The 21,420-nt window shown below is 46.2% G+C and overlaps 1 protein-coding gene across 1 annotated transcript in view; it reads right to left on the bottom strand.

The window, feature by feature from the left end:
• gpc5a (glypican 5a) overlaps positions 1-21,420 on the bottom strand; it is a 154,165-nt gene that overhangs the window by 117,842 nt on the left and 14,903 nt on the right. Inside the window, exon 3 of the mRNA XM_035392835.1 lies at positions 780-1,474. Coding sequence (XP_035248726.1) covers positions 780-1,474 — 695 coding nt within the window. The remainder of the gene's footprint in view (positions 1-779; positions 1,475-21,420) is intronic.

Here is a 21,420-nt window from a genome sequence, read left to right as displayed (position 1 = left end):
TTCGCCACTGAGGAAAGGACTTATTTTTAATATTTACAATTCAATCAAGACGAGATTTCCGGGGAACTGAAGGTAAAGGTGCATTTCCCCGAGTCAGAAACCTCAGTGGCTCCCCACTACCACAGCACATGTGGAGCAGAGTATTTAAAGCAGACTTGGGCAGAGCGCTCCGCGCTGTCCGTAGCTAACGCACCAGCAGGGCTCTGTCAGCTGAGGCTGCCCACAGGGGTGTATTTTGGGAGCCCTCTGGGTGCGCTGGTTTCCCCTGGTATGTGTGACCTCAGGCCACTGCAGCGCAGTCCAGACTCTCCGGCGATCTTTAGCGGTGAGGTTTAGCGGTATCCGTGGCTCAGCGAGACTGCCCTACAGTCTGTCACATTCACTATCTCTGCAAGCTCATCAGGAAAACGGCAACCATGTGTTTATAAGCAACACTGTAGTTATAAACAATGTCACTATCGCACAGTTTATTCAGGATCTAAAGAATGTGAGAGGAATGCGATCAGTTCCACTGGACCAATCCTCACACAGACTCACAGCCTGGTTTCACAAAGCATGCATGGTGGTTATACACAGCCACCCAGAAGAAAATCACCACTTCAGTGAAAGGCGAGTGGCAGCCAATTTCACAGAGCGCCCATTATCCTGAGCAGAGCATCCGTTACCACACACAGAGCACCCACAGGCAGAGCTCCTGCTATTGTGCTAAAACATAGCGGCTGTTAGCCGCGTGTTTGTCGAACGCGGCGCCCCCCCACCCCGGTCCCTGACCCCCTCACCTGCGCAGAGAGCCGGGGCGCGGTCCTCTGGGCGTGGGTCACGGCGTCGCCCACCAGCGCATGAGCTCCCAGCAGCACCTGCTCCAGGTCCTGGGCCCCGCGCATGCGCTCCGACACCTCCTCCATGGAGCGCACGAACTCCCGCCAGGGGGCGTCGACCTCGGCCATGCCGGCCAGGCAGCCGCGCATGACGTTGAGGCAGTAGCCCATGCAGGGCTTGCTGCGGGTCAGGCCCAGGCAGTGGGGGCAGTACTGCATGCGCAACAGCGCCCTCTTGCAGTCCTTGGGGAAGCGCAGGTGGTCGGTGGTGTTGATCACCTCAATGGCCAGGTTGAGGGCCTGGAGGAAGACGCGCACGGGCGAGGCCGACGCCCGGATCTGCCCCGCCAGCTGCCGGGGGGCGGCGCCAAAGGGGCGGAGCTGGCGCCGGGCGGCCCGCACGCACTCGGCGTAGTCAGGGGCGACGCCCGTCAGGTCCGGGTCCACCAGGTGGCTGTACACGGGCGGGAAGAGGCCGTCGAAGAAGCGCTGGACCAGCTCGTCCACGTCCAGCTCCGAGCCCAGGACGAACAGGCCCACGTCGGTGAAAAGCTCCCGCACCGGCCCCGCCGCTTCCCCCGCCGCCTTCCGGTACGTTCCCAGGAACAGCGAGTTGGTGAAGTTCTCCGCCTGCTTGATTAGGCTCACAAAGGTTTCTGGGGAAAAAAGAGGGAAGAGTTCTATTAGTCCCCTTCTTTATGCACTTTCATAAACCAGTTTCACTGAGAAAATTCCCCTCCTCTGGTTATTTACTCCCAATGATACAGAATACTGCATGACTACAGTGGTCATTTGTATTATGAGTACAACAATAGTTGTAGCTTGTTGTTATAGTTGCTGCAATAATAATCACCACCATCTTTAAGTAAACATGAAAGTTCATTGTCCAGCATTGCATGAGGAATCATAAAACCGTATTAAGTTATCGGGAGCCCGAGGTCTGAACTCATCATGTGGACATCATGAGTTAGAGTAACGGGACGGAGACTGAGAGGCAGCGTCAGACCCTGAGCACTGGGGCGCAGGGGTGAGAGGTTTCAGCGAGCTCGCGTACGCGCCCTCCTTCAGCCCGCCCGCGCTGGCTCTGCGCGCAGTCTGACGCAGCCAGCCAGCGTGATCCAGACCGTCTGCAGCCCCGGGTGTCCTGCGGTTCGTGACCTCGGAGAGGAAGCCGCTGTGAGCGAGCCGGGAGTCTAATTAAAGGAACCACCGAGGGGAAAACTCGGGTTCCGCGAGCTGAATCACGGCAGCGCAAACTCCTAATCCCGCCGCATAAATGAATTACAGATCTCTCCTCAAATCACAATCAGAAATGGATGTTGCCACTTAAACAATTTGCTTCACGTGTAGTGGTGTGTGTGTGTGTGTGAGGGCTAAATAAGCTTCTTCTTTGCAAATTTGCTGTCACTTTGCTGACAGTCCATTGATACGCCTGTGCCTTCTTAAAGTAAACTCTGGGTTTAAATTAATCAATTATGTCCTTATTTTTACTCTTATTTTGTATTTGTTTTTGTCCATCGTCTCATGTAATGCATCTAACACCTGGTGACTTGGTTCTACCCTGTATTCTTCCTTCACGGTACTGCACCTGTTCTTCATAAATTAAAAAAGGGATCCTCGACAGGCCACAGTTTTCCTCAGTTATTTCCCTGGCTTCGCATTTTTCTCCGCAGACGAGCAAAAGCCGCCATCACAAGTGAAACATCGCACATGCGTTTAAATCTTCGGAAAAATAACGCTCTGGAAAAGCACCATTTATTTCGCTACATCACTTAGGACGTGTAATTGGAAGGTCGAAGAAACAATACGCGCACCGTGACGCATTAAAGGACAAATAGCGAACGTGACCGTAAGTAAGCAGCCATTGATTTTCTAAATGGATTACAGCGGTCTGATAAATAGGACGGGCGAGCGCTACTGGGAATCCCACAGGGATTAGCGGCGCCGCTTAAAGGTTTTACCAGATTAGAATGGAGTTAATGAATCCCGCTCGTCAGGCTGCACAAAGGGTTTGTGCTGTAAATACGGAGGGTGCGCAAAGGACCATGGGATCGCGCAGCCGCTCGCCGATAAGCGTTTGCCTCGCCTCGGCGTTCCGGCGGCGCGGCGCGGTGCGCTCTCGAGAGCCGGCGCAAACTCGGCCGGGGCCCTCGAACGGCAACCGCTTAAAAGCGCCGTTCATTTCGAAGAAAAAACCATTTACCGCTCTCCGTCTAGCAACTATGTACTGGGCAGTGTTACTCCACACCGACACGTTTTAAGTGTTACTCCACACGACGCGTTTTAAATTCCGTTTTGAGTTGCTTTGCGCTCGGACTTACTCCAAAACCACAGCCAGAGCTGCTCTTTAAAGCGCCCCTTGGTTGCTGCTCAATTTCCGAGGGGAATTTGTTAGTTTCCCCTTATGACTTGCTCACTTATGATAAGGTAAAATGGCATCCCCTTTACAACATAAAACATACTGAGAATATGTATGCCTCCTTCACACTAGCCTAGTATTGCCACCAAACATGAGCTGAAGGCTGTTACAAAGCACATCCAAACCTCAGATAGTGTGTGTACTCTCCCTTTTCTTGCTTCTCCCTTCCCTCTCGCCCTCTCTCCAGAGAACCATGTCAACACCCAGGCATAACCGCCTGCATCTCAAAAGAGACTCCAGCCCTGATCTAGCGCCTCACGTGCAAAACTTCAAACATTATTTTTATTTCATTTCCTCTAAAAATCCTACAGGAAGCAGTATTGCCGGCCAAATCTTGTTCAGTAAATACCTCCTGCTTTTTTATGCTGTGTGAGAGGTACAGACTCCCTTTGATCCCAGCTGAGTTGAGTGACCAATGGGAAATTTTCTTTTCCACAGGACTGACAGGGTGTCATTAGTTTTGAGGCTTCCTAGCAGTAGGCCCCTTTCTAGGACTCTGTCACAGTCTGTCACTCAAGGTGAAATGGGACCTCCTTGCATCATCACCTCTGGCATAGGTGGGGTTAGTGAGTGGCTCATACGGCTAAGGCACTCGCCTTACACAGTGCACGATTCTGCACTGGTGGACTGTAGAGTGAAAAGAAGCAAGAGCCAACAGGCGAGTGTGTAGGCATACACCTGCTTCTGTGTGCTCACCGAAACATCCCAAACAACCCAGTAGATTCCAAATTGACGTATATACAGGGGTGCCGTATGGGGACAGGGGCCCTCAAAAGAAGTGCTGTAATTGTGCAGGGATGGGGTAGTAAGGCCCAATCTGAGATCTTTTCATTGGGTCCAAAATCCCTGGTGGTGGCCCGTACGTATGTATGTATGTGAGTGCGTCAGTGTGTGTGTGTGTGTGTGTGTGCGCATGCACGTGTTAGTTATACACACGATATAAATAATATCCATCATATATAAACACGTTATGCATATTTAAAATATCAAACATTAAGTAGGGATTACAAGTTCATCGCATTGCACATGGTCATTAGTTTCCTGCTTGTCAAATTACACCACCACACAACAGACCACTACAAACAGTACAAAATTACAACTCAAATAAAAACAGACCAATAAAGATTACCGTGATGGAAAATATAATCATATCATAGGTTTACAGAGGACAGTAATAACACACATCAAGTAAACGGAATGTATTAAATGTGATGTGGGTAATTATAAGGATTGTACAGAACCACTGATTAAAGGGTTTGTGGGAGGTGCTAATGGGTCATAATGCTAACAGGAGGTATATTTCTCATTGGCTACCAGCTGATTACACCATTGAGAACAGGGGCCAGAGAAGAGAGGAGGGGAAAAAAGAAGTGGTGGAAGAAATGGAAGAGTAAATCATCCGCAGACAATGATCCCCACGGACGAGTGCGGGTATATGAAGAAAGAAGTGATGGATGCGTTTAGACAGAGGGGAACAGAGGGGAAGAACTCTGCACTGAAGGACAGACAGTGGAAGAGGGTTGGGTGTCTGAAATAAAAAGGTTTCGGGAGTTGGAGAGGCCAATACTGTGGCCGTCTAATCCTTTCCTGCTCCTCTGGGCCCTGCTCCAGACCTCAGCCTGGCAATAAAGCAATACCACTCCTCTTATTCCACACTTTTATTTGTTTGTATACTTTTCCCCTCTGTGACTAAAGATGTAATGGCCTCTTCACATTCCGCCGTGGTTTTAAAGGGAAGAACCTGACAGGATGCGACAGAGGCCCGGGAGCTATGCTTACCGTCTCAGGACAATTCCATTAAGCCTGAAAGCTGCCTGACAGGCATCGGAGAAAAGCCGATATGCAAGAAACTGCCTGGAACAAAGACTTCATCTGCAAGGCGCATGTACACACACGTACATACACTCACACACACGTATACGCACTTACACACACGTATGCACACACGCACTAGAGCATTTGCGTCTATGGTGTTAAGCCCGTGTGGTTCCTAAGATAATAAAGAGCTCTCCGTTATTATCTCTGTGGTATTTGCGCCGGTGCAGTTTCCTCCAGAGCGAGTGTGTGAGAGTGGCTGTGTGATATCCCTCAGTGCGCTCACGCTGTTTAATGAAACCATTCTTCAGAAGGGCCCCGCTCTCTGGGATTACCGCTATCAGTCACCCCCTCCCGCTGCCCACCGCGACCCTGCGTCACAGGGGGGCCCTGCTGAGTCCTGTCCAGGGCCCACTGGCACAGCAGCAGGGCCCATACACTGGCTTCACGTGATGTCACTTCCTGCATCTGCTTCCATGTTAGGAGGGGCCTTAAATCACAGTGACCGGTTCACAGCATTAAGCATATGATAACCCCACCCATTTTAGCACCCATGAGTCTTTACTGTACCTGCTCTGACACATGGCACCAGCTACAGTAAATCATATGAATATCTGGGACTCATTTACACTCATTAAGCCTTTTAATTAGCTCCCCACGGCTCATTTACTAAAATAAACAAATCTGATTCAAATAAGACTTGACTGGACATTAGGCACATATCTGTGCAGTTTGACCAGAACAGCGCAAAAAAAAGGCCAAGTGGAGGCTGCTGTGTTTCAAAAGAACGTACCATATGGAGATCTGAGGAAAATAAACTGGGGGAATAAAAATGAGTCGTGTGTTCAGCCTTCTAAGTGCAAGAATGTTTACGGAATGGTGTGGGTTCACAACCCAGTCATATTTATTCCTTTCCATCTCAGTTTACTTCCTGTTGCTCCTGTTTATCGAAGCTCTAGGTGACCACGGTAAAATTCCAATGACCCAGACGAACAAGGGAACCAATGTGTTATTCCAAAGTGCATAAGGCACACTCACGTAGCCAAACAGGGATGGTTCTGTACCTGGGAGTAGGAGGGAGAGGTTAAGGGGAAGCCACTCTCAGAAATAAAATGCTTTACCATTAAACAAGCACTTCCCCTTGAGAAAGAGTGGGGGGGGGGGTAAATAATGATCACTGCAGGTTGACTAAATGTCCCTTGGGAAAATGTGTAAAATGACTTTGGTCAGTCAGTACAGTCTTTGTAATTTAAAGCCAAATTGTTTCTGTGTGCCTTGACTGTTTATAACAGAAGAAACTAATTTAATTTTACAAGGACGTGGCGTAGCACTGTTGTCTACAACTAAAAATGTTTTCCCCCTGGGCACATTTTCATTTCTCTCTCTCTCTCTTAATTGTGACATCACTCATTTTTTGATAGCGCATACCAGTCCACTTAAGCATGACAGCTTAATTCAACAATGAAGAAAAAGAGAAGGCAGTTGGAGGGCCACTCTACTCCTAACACTTTTATTTGGCCTACACGGGTGGATGAGGCTGGACTCCGATCCCTCAGATGCCCTCAGAGTCGATGTCAGGGTTTTTTCCAGGTGAAACTACTTGCAGTTTATTGCGATGCTTGTCGTGGCGTTGGGGATCACTAATACACTAAATGCATTTCAATCTCAGCGTGTATGGGAGTGTGTGCACATGTGTGTTTGTCTTCTCATTTGTTTTTCATGTGTGTAAGTATATGAGTCTAGCTCTGCCTCTGTCCTCCCACACCCTATTAACTCCACCCCCTTCACTTGATTGGTCCATGCCCCTTTGAAAAGACCTGCCATTTCACCATTCGGGAGACCGCTTTCTCATTAGCGGCTGATTACGTGATTCTGTCTGCGATAGCGTGAGATTTCTTTGTTTTCTCGATTCTAATTTCCGCCTGTCCCTTCTTGCAGTTGCCGATTGTGTGTGTGATACTTATCGTTCCTTCTCTTGCCTCTCTTCTGCCTGTCCCTTTTGCTCTATTTCATGATTGTAGATAATTAAATATTGTGTTCATTTATATTTGTGTGTAAACATTCTTACATGTGTATATTTGCGCTCTCTGGCAAATGCTGGGGCATAGGGAGTCTGATGCCACCTTTTGTAACCCCGCCATTTTAACCTCCATTATGATAGATATAGAGAAAAAGTATTAATTTTGTTTATTTTGGTAGGTTAAGTACACTTCTCCCTCTCAGATAGTATGTTTTTGTTTGTTATTTTGGCCTGATCAGGTCCTTAAGTTAAACTCAAGAAATTCTCAACAGGTTTCACAGAGTTTTGCTTGTGCACTTCTGTCTGTTACAGCCTGATCACCCTAGACCTGGTGGTAAGTATGCGTGTGTGTGTGTGGGTGCGTGTGTGTCTGCATGCATGCGTGCGCTATCTGGACCAAAAACAGCCTTATTTGGCAAGGCCCCGATAATTCCCCTGAGCTCAAAAAGACAGAATGCGTGTAAATTCGGTGATGTCTGAAGATTACTCTCCGTCCAGAACACTGCCTTTTCCCTGCTGTTTCCCTGTGACATGCAGCTGACACTCCGTGACACACTGGCATTCTAAGTCACTTTGTGTACGCGTGCTTTTAAATGTGAAATAACATTACACAGTACCTCACCAGTGAGATGCGGTTTGGCTGGAGCCCGCTCTGCTAAAAGGTATCCAAAGTGAACACACACAATTATATAATAAGGCTCAATCGCGCATTTAATATGGTCCTCGGGCAGAAGAAATAGCCATAAACTGGTTTTCACAGAGCTGCTAATCAGCAGTACACACTCCCACACAGCTGTTTAACTTGTTTAGTTTGTCAAAGACAGATATTTTTTCCCCATTCTTGAGAAGGGGAAATCCCTGTTGTTTCAATTTGCAATGATGCTGAAGAAGATAAAGACCCAGTATTTATTTGCATAACTTCTTATAACAAACACAAACGGTTAGTTTCATATTTTTCAGCACTCGGATTGCAAATGAGACACTGCCACAGAACGCAGAGAAATTCATTTTCTTTTTTTCCTTTCTTTTTAAATCTGTGTAACCGACCGGAGAAGACAGACTCCAGGCATTAATACGGGGATCTAATGATACTGGAGCCATTTCCGCACGCTTATTTGGATCTTCAAAGGCACACATGGTCTGTCAGACCTAAAGTTGCAGATAAATCAAACACAGTGGCTGAACAAAGCAGTGTTTTGCTTCAGGAGAAGAAATAACATTACTGTAGTAAGAAAATCTTTCCACTAGGTGGCAGTGAAATGAAATCTCAGTTTCTCAGGAGATGAGTTCTGAATCAATCTCATGGGTCTCCGACCAGATGTGGTTCAATGTAAAACTGAAACTTTCATCTCAAACTCAAATGAGTTTTGGGGGAAAAGCGGTCGATTATAATTCATGCTCCTTCAAGCTGGCAGGGGTTTTGGCAACAGACTTTTTTCTCTGGTGCGAAAGAAAAACTGACCGACCGTATTATCAACCCACACACACCTGAGGATGGTAGCACAAGCTTCTCTCGCACACTCCATCCGCAAAGAAGCATGTCGCTCTACACAGCTTTTGGAGGGGAGGAAATTCTGATGCACATTACCCTGATCACGGCACTGTCAGTGACCGATCAATAGGAGCAGACATTATGTCAGTTCATCTGCCGCTTGATAAAATGCGGAGTCTTCGCGGAATGCCAGTTCGCGTAAGGTGAACTTGTTAAAAATGGCATAAATGTTCCAAATGGACCATTCTGTCTGTAACAGAGATGAGTATTATTTGATTGCCAGACACTCAGGTGACTCGACTAGCTTGAATTTTTAATGCGGAATCGATTTCTTGACAGCTGGATGTTTTGCAGAGGGAATTCGGGGTAAACACCATGCACAAGAGTGCAATGCCAGTGTCCCAGAGTAAACCTACAACCTTCTGGTTATAAAGGGCAGGGACTTGGACCGCCATGCCGTTCTGCAGACGTGACCGGGAACACACATCCACAACAGCGCAGATAAAAATCTGAGGAGCGATATCATTTCTGAAACGACCGACGCGTTTTCCCTGCAGTATATGCGGAGATGAAAGCTTGCCAGCTGAGATTTTATGAATTTATTTATTTATTTTTTTTCCGCATATCGGTGCTCATTCCTGCATCCTCCGCTATCGATTCAGGACAGCGCAGACAAGCTCGTGACGAGTCGAGAAGCGCTTTAAAACACACCGCCGTGGGTGAGTCACGCTCGCTCAGAGATGAGTCAGAGAGAAGACTCTTCAAACGCGGTGCACCGGGCAATCACACGTCACCCTGTGGGGCTACCTGGGGCTACCAGACGGGACAAGTGTAGTTGGGATTCAGTGCTGGACCACGCAGCCCATCCGTGGAATGGGCACCTTAGCTGGACGAGGCACCCTGAAGAATCCCAAAATGTATGAATAAATAATGACCTGCTTTTAAATGTGTGTCGGTGGAGTCTGAGGGAGAGCCCACCTCAGCCAACACTGATGTGCAGGTGATGAATGGCATTTTTAACCAGAACACTAACCGTATAGCAATAGATATCTCAGCCTGAAAACGCAATTTGAGGAAGACCTATTTATTATTTAAATAAAGCCCACACACACGCACAGGAATCAACAGGTCCTTTGTGAAGATGCCACGTTTGTCAGATCAAAGCATTGTGATGCTATCTTTTCATGACCGCTTTAAAGTAAAAAAGAACCCAACCCCCCGTCCTTATTCATAAGTCTGAGGGAAACCAGAAACCCAGGACCCATAACAAAGCAGAAAAGCTGTGGCTTGCGCTGTGCAATTCACAGCCAGCTTAGTCATGTGTGAGTCACCCAGAGGACGTGTAACACCAGGAGGAGCGCGCTCAGAGAGATCCTCTAAACTCCTGCCAGCCACACAGAGGCATGGGGGGGGGGGGGCAGCGGGCATCTCAAAGCATCTGCTCTCGAAACCGACGGTGAAACTCTGAGTGTTATTGTTTACTGTGCTCGATAGGATCGCGCACTGAAAGGCACGCGCTGGCTCGCGGTTAGCGGTTTCCCCGGGCTCGTGTGTGGGGGCCTTTGTGTTCCCCGCTGGCGTAGGCACGCCCCGACGCAGGCCCAGGTAACCATACCTCAGACAGAGCGGCCCTTCCCTGCTCACCTTTTCACCTGCTTTCAAGTAGCAAAGAATGCCGAGTCGTGGCAAACAAAAGGGGGGGGGGGGGGGGGTGCTTCTGATTAAAACCGCCTGTCTCTCTTTCTCTGGCCTTTCACAGCCTTTACCAAACCAAAAAAGTCTGCTTTGACTGGCACAGCCGTCTGATGCCCTGAGCTCAAAGAGAGGCCGCAGGTTCAGACAGAGATCTGAATAAACGCATCTCAAAGCTCCCAAATGCTAACCCGCAGGCAAAAGCAAGCGCACAGCTTTAACGGGCGTCAAGCCAACCCCTCCAGAACGTCAACGGGCAGTTTTCGAAAAGAGGAAATTAATATTTTTACTGCTAAAGAAATGTGTATTTTCTCATAATAAATCCCGTTGTCAAAAACGCTAACAGATGAAGCAGATATGGATGTGATCACCAATGTAAGGTGGATATGGAGCTGCAGTCTGTGAAGAATTGCCAGCAGAGCACCAGAGCCAAGAGCCCTGGGGTCTTGCTGGGTGGGGGTGTGAGGAATACCCAATATACTAAGAACAGCTTCGGCTGCCAACATTGGATATTTGTTGCTGGCTCTTTTGAAAATTTCCTTTTAAAAATGGAAAATCAAAGCATTTTTTGTTGTTTGAATGTGTCCACCACTTGTGAAAACAGTATAAAAAAGATTTTTTTTATTAATGTTTTACCAAAAAAACTCACATAACATCAATCATTTTAAAATGATCATGCGTTCACTAAGAGTTGTAAACCTGACCAAAGTAAGCTGCGTCTGTTCAGTCAGTCAGAAATATACTTACTGCAAAAAAGCCAAAACATCCACAAGCACCTTCTCGAGATTCAAATCTCTATTATATAAAGGCTTGGTGCTTTCAGCGGTATGCCCTGTTGTTTGTGGAGACAGAGAGAGAATAAAGCAATAAAGCACTTTGAAATTGAAAATTGAAATTGAGAGAGAGAGAGAATGAGAGAGAGAGGGAGAGAGAGGGAGAGAGAGAGAGAGAGAGAGAGAGAGAGAGAGAGCCCAAAGCCTGTGCAAACAACTACTTGAGCTCCATTATCATGCAGCCAGCAGGAGTCCGGCCAGAGTTCCAAGAAAAGCAGCGTTCCGTTCGCCGGGGCTGGGAGGCAGCTGGCGGGGCCGCCCGGCGGCGTAATGACCGGGATAATGACGGGAACACCGGGAGAAGCACCGGAGCGCCGCTGTCTCGCTCTCTCTCTCTCTCTCTCTCGCTTATCCCCGCACGCCTCAGACGAGCCGTCCCGGAGACGAGGCGCGCTGCCAGGGAGGGAGAGAGAGGGAGACTAAACAAACAGCATTGTGGGTAGGGGATCAGGAGGTATCAGAGACAGCAGACAGAAGTGCTGGGCCATGCGTCCAGCGTCGGGACAGGGGGATGTGTGCACCCTTCGCCTCCACCACACGTGCCAAAAACAACACATGGCAAGCGCAAGGAAGTGTGTATTATAAGCAGCAGTCACTCAGTGAACCACAACTGCTAAACTACTAATGCACTTATTTAACCACCACTGATAATACCGCCATTTTAGTGGGTGCCTTTTTTATTATTTTTTAAGAATATTAATTTGATAATAATACCTGTACAAGGCTCCACTGTTACTGCTAATATTACCATCAAGACTACTAGTGCTGGCTGTTATTATTAATATGAAATATATTTAAATCCAAACAGACAACCTTAAGTTATGTTGAGTGCAGTGTGAACTGGCCTAAGAATGGCACAACACTGCATGCTGGTATTCCCACTTTTCCCATTTTTTTTATTATTTAATTTATTCGTTTTTTTAAGTTTTCAATTCATTTTGCACAGACACCCCTAAAATCTCCTGAATTCCTGAATCCTGAATCTGAATCCATTTCCAACACGACTTCGCCTCTTTACCCATAACGCACCCTCTGGGGCGAGAGGCAATTTACTTTTAAGCTGAAATCCTTATCTGGAGTGCTTCCTCTGCAGACAAACACGTCTCCTCAGATAGGACATCTCTCCCTCCCCTACCAGGGCCGATCGGTGCTGAGCACAGGAACCCACAAACCTAAAAATGTTTACCGCAGATTATCCCAGAGTAAACACTGAGGAGCGAGCCTTTAAAGATTCCACTGTGACAAAGGAGGAAATACAATTTAGAGGAGGGTGCACAGGGGGGGAGGGGGCGGAGCTTCAGCTTCATACAGTCACTAAATGGGACAGAATCTTACCGGACTGGACTGTACTGAAACACTGGAAAATAAAGGCTCTCTATCGATCTCTCTCTCTTCCCTTCTCCATCTCCCACTCTCTTTCCCTCTCTCTCTCCCCCTCTCCACTCAGAGGTTTTTAAATCAATATTTGAGGAGCCAGCCCAGAACCCGCTGCTCAACTTCAAAGGCCTGTGGTGGAGCGAGAACAGGAAGAACAAAGTCTTTAATATGCTGCACAGGAAGTGGGTAGGGAGGGGGCAACCCCTCACCATATTAACCCTGTAATACAAGGTCTTTTTGGGGGGGTGTGGGGGGGGGGGGGGGGTCGGGTGTCACACGATCTGGCAGGGAAGGCTCCCCTTAGCGGTTAGCCGAGCCCAGTCCCGTCACAAAAACACTGAGTGTTCGCTGACTTTAACCAAACAGCGTAACCGTGCCGATAATGGGCCTTTCATTGCGTTTCAAAGCCGGTCTTGTGCGCGGCTTCCCCTCCCAGTTTCCACCCGGAACAGTCTTCAGGGACGCACAAAGTCAGGCTGGCACAGCTGAGGTAACGCTAAAGACTGACAGGTACTCTACTTCACTTACTCGCCATTCAGACCATATGTTTCAAGGCTACGAAAACAGAAATGCCAATATAAACAACATAACACAATGTTTCAATGCCTCTTTACCGTATTCTAAATAATATGGTTTTATCAAGATATAAGATGCCTTGAACAGAAAAGAATGGTCAGGGTAAAAATGTTCAATGTGTTTCAAGCATATTTTCCTTTCACATGCTGTGCGTATATGTAGGGGGTGGTAGTGACGTATATGAAACACTATTTTAAACACACACGCACGCACACACAGATTTGGGGCTAAATGGCACATATTACTCATATTAATGACACACAGTAGAATTGCGTAGAGAAATGCGTCATTACTCATTACTCATAACACCATGTCACAAAGTGGTTACAGCGAGCCATTCTGCTCAGAGATCAGGGCCTGTGCAGCCTCTCAGGGCAGACACTTGATCCGTACAGTGAGAAAGCATTCAGTTCCTGCACAGTCAGCATTAACGAGCTACCTCCAGGTTCCCAGAATGCACTGACAGCTCCTTCCCCGTGTTACCGACAGCTCCATCACACAGTGTGGTCTCAGGAGATTCTCTCACTGAAAAAACCTGACTGGTCTGAGAAACGTCAGCAATTCAGTATCACTGATGGTTAACTCTGTACCAGATGCAGGCCATGATGGTCACGCATAAAAAATGCACCTGTCACACACGCACACGCACACACGCGCACACACGCACGCACATTTCCATGTACAGAGACTCACACAAACCCGAACACACACACGTACAGGAGCGCGCGCTCGCGTACGGGCACTCCAGTGCACACACGCAGCGCCAGAGAGCTAATGTCACGCCAGACGTCGCACAAACGGCTGGACGTTTTAACGGAGCGAAGCGGTAATGCTGCAGATTAGCGGGGCCGTCGCTGTGCTGGAGGCGTAGCGTAAGATGAAGTGACAGGCGGCGCAGAGACAGAAGCGCGTCTCTCTGCTGTGTGTAATTAGAAAGCAGAGGGAAGTCGTTAGCAGGCGCTCGTTTGGAGAGCATCGGGACGTGAAGACACAGCGGAGGGTAGGATAATCTCAGAAGACGATGCTGACTGCAGCTCCTGCCAGACGTGATAAAGGCATGAGTCTCAGCACTGCTCCCTGTCCTCCAGACTACAGTACCACCAACAGCAGCACAGCCAAGACACCTTTGCTAACAAGTTTTGCATATTTATCATGTACACATCTGTGGAAATTTCTGGCAACAGGGTTTTTAAAGCAGGTTCTGTCAGAGGCCAGGTTGTGCTACTGCGTAGTCACTTCTCAGTTTTTTTTTTTTTTTTTTTTTGCTGGCTTTGGTCTCTCTGTTTCTCGTTACTCTTCCTTTTTCCATTCTTCCCTCTTTCATTCCCTCCCTCTCTCTCATCTCTATTCCTACCTCTTCTCCCATTTTCTTTATTCCTTCAGTTCCGCCTCCTTTTATGTGGGCCTTTCCGCTGGACAGGCCCAGTGCAGGACACTCCAGCCTAATCCCACATTCTATCCCACAGCAAATTCCAGAAAACCTCTCAGTACCCAGCCCATTCTATCCCATAGAAAATGCCAGAATTCTCTCAGTACCTAGCCCATTCTATCCCATAGAAAATTCCAGAAAACCTCTCATACCTAGCCCATTCTATCCCACAGAAAATGCCAGAATTCTCTCAGTACCTAGCCCAATCTATCCCACAGAAGATTCCAAAAAACCTCTCAGTACCTAGCCCATTCTATCCCACAGAAAATGCCAGAATTCTCTCAGTACCTAGCCCAATCTATCCCACAGAAGATTCCAAAAAACCTCTCAGTACCTAGCCCATTCTATCCCACAGAAAATTCCATAAAACCTCTCAGTACCTAGCCCATTCTATCCCACAGAAAATGCCAGAATTCTCTAAGTACCTAGCCCAATCTATCCAACAGAAAATTCCAGAAAACCTCTCAGTACCTAGCCCAATCTATCCCACAGAAAATTCCAGAAAACCTCTCAGTACCTAGCCCAATCTATCCCACAGAAAATTCCAGAAAACCTCTCAGTACCCAGCCCATTCTATCCCATAGGAAATGCCAGAATTCTCTCAGTACCTAGCCCATTCTATCCCACAGAAAATTCCAGAAAACCTCTCAGTACCTAGCCCATTCTATCCCACAGAAAATGCCAGAATTCTCTCAGTACCTAGCCCAATCTATCCCACAGAAAATTCCAGAAAACCTCTCAGTACCCAGCCCAATCTATCCCACAGAAAATGCCAGAATTCTCTCAGTACCTAGCCCAATCTATCCCACAGAAAATGCCAGAATTCTCTCAGTACCTAGCCCAATCTATCCCACAGAAAATTCCAGAAAACCTCTCAGTACCCAGCCCATTCTATCCCATAGGAAATGCCAGAATTCTCTCAGTACCTAGCCCATTCTATCCCACAGAAAATTCCAGAAAACCTCTCAGTACCTAGCCCATTCTATCCCACAGAAAATGCCAGAATTCTCTCAGTACCTAGCCCAATCTATCCCACAGAAAATTCCAGAAAACCTCTCAGTACCCAGCCCAATCTATCCCACAGAAAATGCCAGAATTCTCTCAGTACCTAGCCCAATCTATCCCACAGAAAATGCCAGAATTCTCTCAGTACCTAGCCCAATCTATCCCACAGAAAATTCCAGAAAACCTCTCAGTACCAACCCCTCCTCCTCGCCCATGCGGCTTTGATTTACAACTTTTAGCACAATGCTACCAAAACCGAGCTATGACTCACGGGTCACTGCAGCCCACTTTATAAACCTGCGGACCTGGGCTGAATCCAGTGTTTAACTCCTGCGGAAAAACACAGAGAAACAAACAGCAGTAATGGATACAAATTAGAGGGTAAAAACCCCCCTGCAATGTCAAACAGTGTCTGCCGTGTTTTTATGATCCTTAAACAAGAAAACATGACTGACACCGATTTTAAAACGCAGGACCAAGGTTCAACAACAACATAGTTCCAAGGGTCGGCCCCCTGACCCAAGACCAATGGTCTTCGATCCACAAACCACGTCATTCCAAAGCCTTAAAGCCACCGCCATTTCACTCACCAAAAAGAGAGGACTGTTGTGCTAGCGGTTAATCCTGCAATACTGCCAGAAAACCAGCTATTTGGCATTCAGACATGGCCACAAACTTGCGAGGATTCTGAGCGCGAGAATGACATCACTGGAAATCTCACTTTATTGTGTGCTTGAGGTTCACCTTAGTACAGCAAGCTCCCTGCTGAAGGCTTGAGACACAACAGAAATGCAGAAATGTAATCTCGTCTGAAAACGCACGGTTCTCTTCCTGCGTGAGAGAAAGCAGGGGCTGACTGTGTCCACAGAGAATGCTTTCCATACAGGACTACTCATCATTCAACAAATAACTAAAGTGAAGCCAACACCAATACCTTTTAGAGATGTGTGCTTTATTATTCAAATATATTATGGTTCCTTAGAGGCAATATCTCACATTCACCAGCCCGCCCCCCCCCCCAAAGCATGGTTTTAGACTGCATCTGTGATGTCATTAGGCTCTGCTACAATGAGTGATTATTAAAACTTGGGATTTCCCCCCTTTTGCTCCAGAAACAAGAATCCTAACAGAGCTGCAACAATGACCTCATTGTCAATCTCATGCAGTCATGGTTGTTCTCACGAAAAGGTGGGGTGCAAAAAAAAATGAGCACCCACTGACGAAATTCAGAGCAGACCGTTTCACTGGAAAACTTCAGGCATGGAAACATGGCTACGAGCGACCGTAAACCCATCTCGAATTACCTAATAATGCCCGCCTGTCTTTTGGGCCGGATGCAGTAATGGAAAAAGAGAGCAGTAAGGTAATTACATCTGCATGTGCCTGGTAAACACACCGCAGGGCAGGCCCCTAACATCAGTAATTAACCAGGTGTCAGCGCTGGTTCACTGTTTCAGCATTGTTGCGAATGTGCCCTACCAATGCATTACATCCAGTCGTTTAGCAGATGCTCTTATCCTGAGAGACTAAAAAACAGCTAAACGACAACAATTTATAAGACCACCCCCCCGACTTCATTTACAACCACAGTAATTCCAGCCGACATATTGTACAGCAGCTTTCAGGCAGAAAAACCGCTCGTGTGCCTGCACTCTATAATCCAGACTGAAATGTCCCTCTCTGGTTTGACATAGTTAATGGCCAGTAGATATACGCCCAGAAATGCTGGAACCAAGCCCCATTATTTGTGAGGGATGAACGTGAGATGCTGGGACTTATTTACATGTGATGCAAGCACCAAAGGAATACAGATAACAATTAGCCTACAGGGTAAGGGTACCTATTAATGCAATGAATCAATTACCAACGCATTGGAATTGAGACAAAAAAATAATATGATTCTGCGCTAATATATCACCCGATTCATCAGCTTTTTGTACTCGTGCCAGTTATATTCTAAACTTATCAGAATTCTAGCTATTGAACTATGGTCACGTGCACATAGGCCTATCTCCTGGTGGATATTTTTAAAACAGACCTCTAGCATTTACAGGCTTCCCCCCCATGTAGATTAATGTACCAGTTTTAGTTAAATATGACATATTAAATATTTATAACCATGTGCATTTATCTCAGGTTGAATTAATTGGTACAACACCAAAAAAGCACTACCACACGTAGAATACAGACAAACATCTGTAAACATAATCAGTACTAATGTTGCAAAGTAATGTAGCCTCCTTTTTCAGCTTAATAGCCCAGACAAATGTTTTCCAGCCATATTTTAACTCAAAATTATTACTTTGATTTTTTAAACGTGAAACAGTTGTTCCAATTAAGCCCACCATGTTCCCATTAGCCAATGTTGATGAGAATACATTGATATGCTTAGTAGGATACATGTGTTTTGATTTCAATAAAGGGTAAATAAAATAAGACAGAAGCCTGTCTTTGAGGATGGAATTTGACCCAGTGCCTGTTTAATACCCAGGCTCATACTGGTTCTGTCTCAGCAGATCCACACGTGGGGACATGTGTGTGCTTCAGGATTAGGGGCTCAGGCCTGAAGAGATCATACATTATAAATGGAAAAGGTTTATTGCACTTGAATGACGAGCGTACAGCCAAAAAGACTTAACGGTCCAAGGTCTTTGGAGGAATGATCAGCCAATATTTCAGACATGTTGCTTTATCATGTGATGACATTATCACATTATCATAACACTAACCAGGAAGCTAACTGGAGTGTTCGTTTTCCCCTTTTCTCCCAATTTCCAGTTCGATCATTCTGCAGCGCATATTGTTTTTAGTGTTTCCTTCTAGGATTCTCCTCGTTAAAATGACACGCAAAAACCAGAAGTGACATTACTTAATGCATACTCAGCGATTACATCACATACTCAGTATACCAAGCTTTCAAGTCTTTTGTGAAACAGTCATTTTAAAATGATTTCCAAAGGCACTGCAGTTCTCTGCAGTTATTCCAGATGACAATTAGTTACTATATTCTGTACAATTAATATCCAGAGTTTCAAGAGAAAGGGCAGAATAAAATAAATAAATAAATAAAAAATTTTAAATCAATGGCAAACGTGCATTAAATGTAGACAAAATGAGCTGAACAGGACAGGCATCCGAACCCTTCTGTAGTTTCAGAAAGCCTATGCAGTGCAGAAGTGCCATTACATGCCCTAGTCTCTTCAGCTTAACATGCCCTCCAGCCTAAAACCTCCCAGATATACTGACAGATGATCTCTCCTGTCACGCCAGACAAATGGCATTTCAAGTATGCTATTCACACACAACACACACACACGCACATACACACACACACACACACACACACACACACACACAATTAGCCAACAGCTATGGTTAAGCACTGCAGAACAGAACATTTTCAGTGGTCAGAATACTATCTCCAGAGAGGACAATGAATAACAAAAAACAAAAAAAAAAGATTTTCCTCTGTGTCAGTGTAATGCTTCTACCATGATTGGTAAACAAGTAAAGAAAGATTTCACTTCTTTAATAGATGAATATATATAGCAGCTTGTGACATTTTACGAGTTATGAGTCTCCAATGCCTAGTCATTTTGAAACCTTGAAATGGGTTCTTGATTTTTACACATAATTAAATCCTGAGAGACACTGTTGACATCATTAACACTTAATGTGTATTATTTAAGAATGGAGTGTAAAATGTAACAGTTCATGTAAAGTTTAGACTACAGCCATCTTAAAAACGAGTAAAGGCTCACACATGAAGTGCAAGGACTGCTCTCCCTATTCATTTCCCGAGTTTCAGAACACATTTTCGTCCCGCGGGGCCATTTCCCCCTCAGACTCGGGCCCAAATTACAGGGCACCTCGACCCTCTAAACAAACAATTACCGCAGAGCCCATCTTTGTTTTGTCTCAGGACAGAGGTGGAAATTACAAGCTGACATACGCAGAGTCACAAATTTGCCTTCTCAGAAAGTGAGTGGAATGCGGAGGGCCTGGTCCGCTGCTCCTCGCGGGAAGTGGAGCTCAGCGGAGCGTTCAGAGCCGCTACAGAGCGTCCGCGAGAGAGAGGCGCGGAGGCCTGGACCGCCACTGAACACTACGCTGCCACGCTACCTGGGGTTTCTGGACCGCCACTGAACACTACGCTGCCACGCTACCTGGGGTTTCAGAAGCCCAGCGCTTTTCTTTATTCATTCAACAGATCAGTTCCCACACGTCTTGTTGTTTAGCACCGTTTGTACCTTCTGTTCATTAGTGATTACAGAGGTAATTAAGCTGTGTGGTGAACTAAACGTTTGGTCATCCACTTTCCTGCAGTTTCGTTTGAAAAACAAATTATGCAGTTTAATCCCAACAGTTTTTTGTCGTTTATACATTTTCCTGTACACGTTTTCCCATTCTATTTTTTCATGAGTGATGTTATTAACAGAATCACTCAGGTAAATTTTAGAGACATTACAACAAAGTAGTTGTTTTTCGCCAGACTTCATACACAGACACCTCAAGGGCAGCTAAATGCTATAAAGCCTACACTCCATAAAATCCACCATTCTCCTGAATCAAAAATGTACCTTTACTAGGTAAGGTTCAAATGGAGGCAGGATGACGCAGTGTATAAAAGCACTAAATAAAACAACAATGAGGATGAGATGTTTTGTATTGTAAAGTAAGGTTTGATTCAGCAAGACCATATTATTTATTTTTTTTAAACACTCAGAGTAAAGCTGTGGAAGTATCTCTCCACTAGGAGGCAGTAGCTGCGGGAAGCCGTAATAGATACGTTTAGAACATTAAACCCTTCACGGGCAAAAACACTAGGTGTGCTGCATAGTTTCACCCTGACGCACATCATCATTTTTACTGCACCGTCTGTCTCCCTGTGCAGAACCAGTGAGAGCGGTGAGCAATTTGGCTCATCTCGGCTGTTCTTTCACCCCAATCCAAACAGTAAAAAAGCTCTTGTATTTACTGCTGAAATGTACAACTCAAAGGCAAGGAGTAAAAACGTCCAGTTAAGGCCCTCTCCTCTAAACGTCTCCCGTCCATGAGCAAACTTAACACAAGCTCAAGTGTGAATGAGGTGGACGTGAAGCCAGACTTGTCGCTTCCACTTCACTTCAGTGGCAGAACAGGGGCACAGTTCCAGATGTCTTGCCTTGGCTTGGTTTAGCTTGGCAGATCACGGGGTGGGGGGGTGGGGGGGTGAATGGCACAAACACAGCCAACTTTTTTCAGCCCCTCTGCACTCAGGAGTGTGAAGTCAGGGGCATATCCACCCTCTCTCCACATTAGTTAAGCACAACTATTTTTCACACAACCGACAGACGACCAAATGTTAGCAAAGACAAATGGTAGGCTGTGAAGGAGCTAGAAACATAGCAAAGGTATTTCTGCTGTCTTTGGTAATGGTAAAAGTCAGTGCAACATCTTTATATACATTCTGTGGGAACATTTCTCTCTTCAGAGCTCATGATTGTGTTCAGTGGACAGCATGGTAGCCTACACTTCTGTAAGTTATTTTAGAAACTGAAATAAATAAATGGAAGCCAATTAAACATGTTATTTCCAATATAATTAACCTAAAAACCCTCATTAGAGATGACTTAAAAAGTAAAGAATTGTAAATTAAAAGCAAAAATGGCATATTTTGAATAAAGGTCATTGGGGGAGGGGAGGGGGCACTGTTCATTTTTGACTGTGGGAAAGGCATTATGATATCCGTACTGTGCCCACGAATGCCCATTATAAAGGCTGCTTCCCGTTGATTTTTGTCAAAGGAATAGTTGACTTGCCTCTAGCTCTTTCTGAAGAATAGAAAGTAATGTACTTCCCCAGCCAACCAAGCCACTCGGGAGTGTTTTCAGCACAAAATAATACTGCAATCACCATGATTGCCTGTTGCGCCTCGGTCCAAGCGTTGGCTGCCCCACGAGCC

The sequence above is a fragment of the Anguilla anguilla genome, chromosome 15 (genome assembly GCF_013347855.1).
Source record: "Anguilla anguilla isolate fAngAng1 chromosome 15, fAngAng1.pri, whole genome shotgun sequence".
Taxonomy (NCBI): Eukaryota; Metazoa; Chordata; class Actinopteri; order Anguilliformes; family Anguillidae; genus Anguilla; species Anguilla anguilla.
This window is presented reverse-complemented; position numbering and strand designations above follow the sequence as displayed.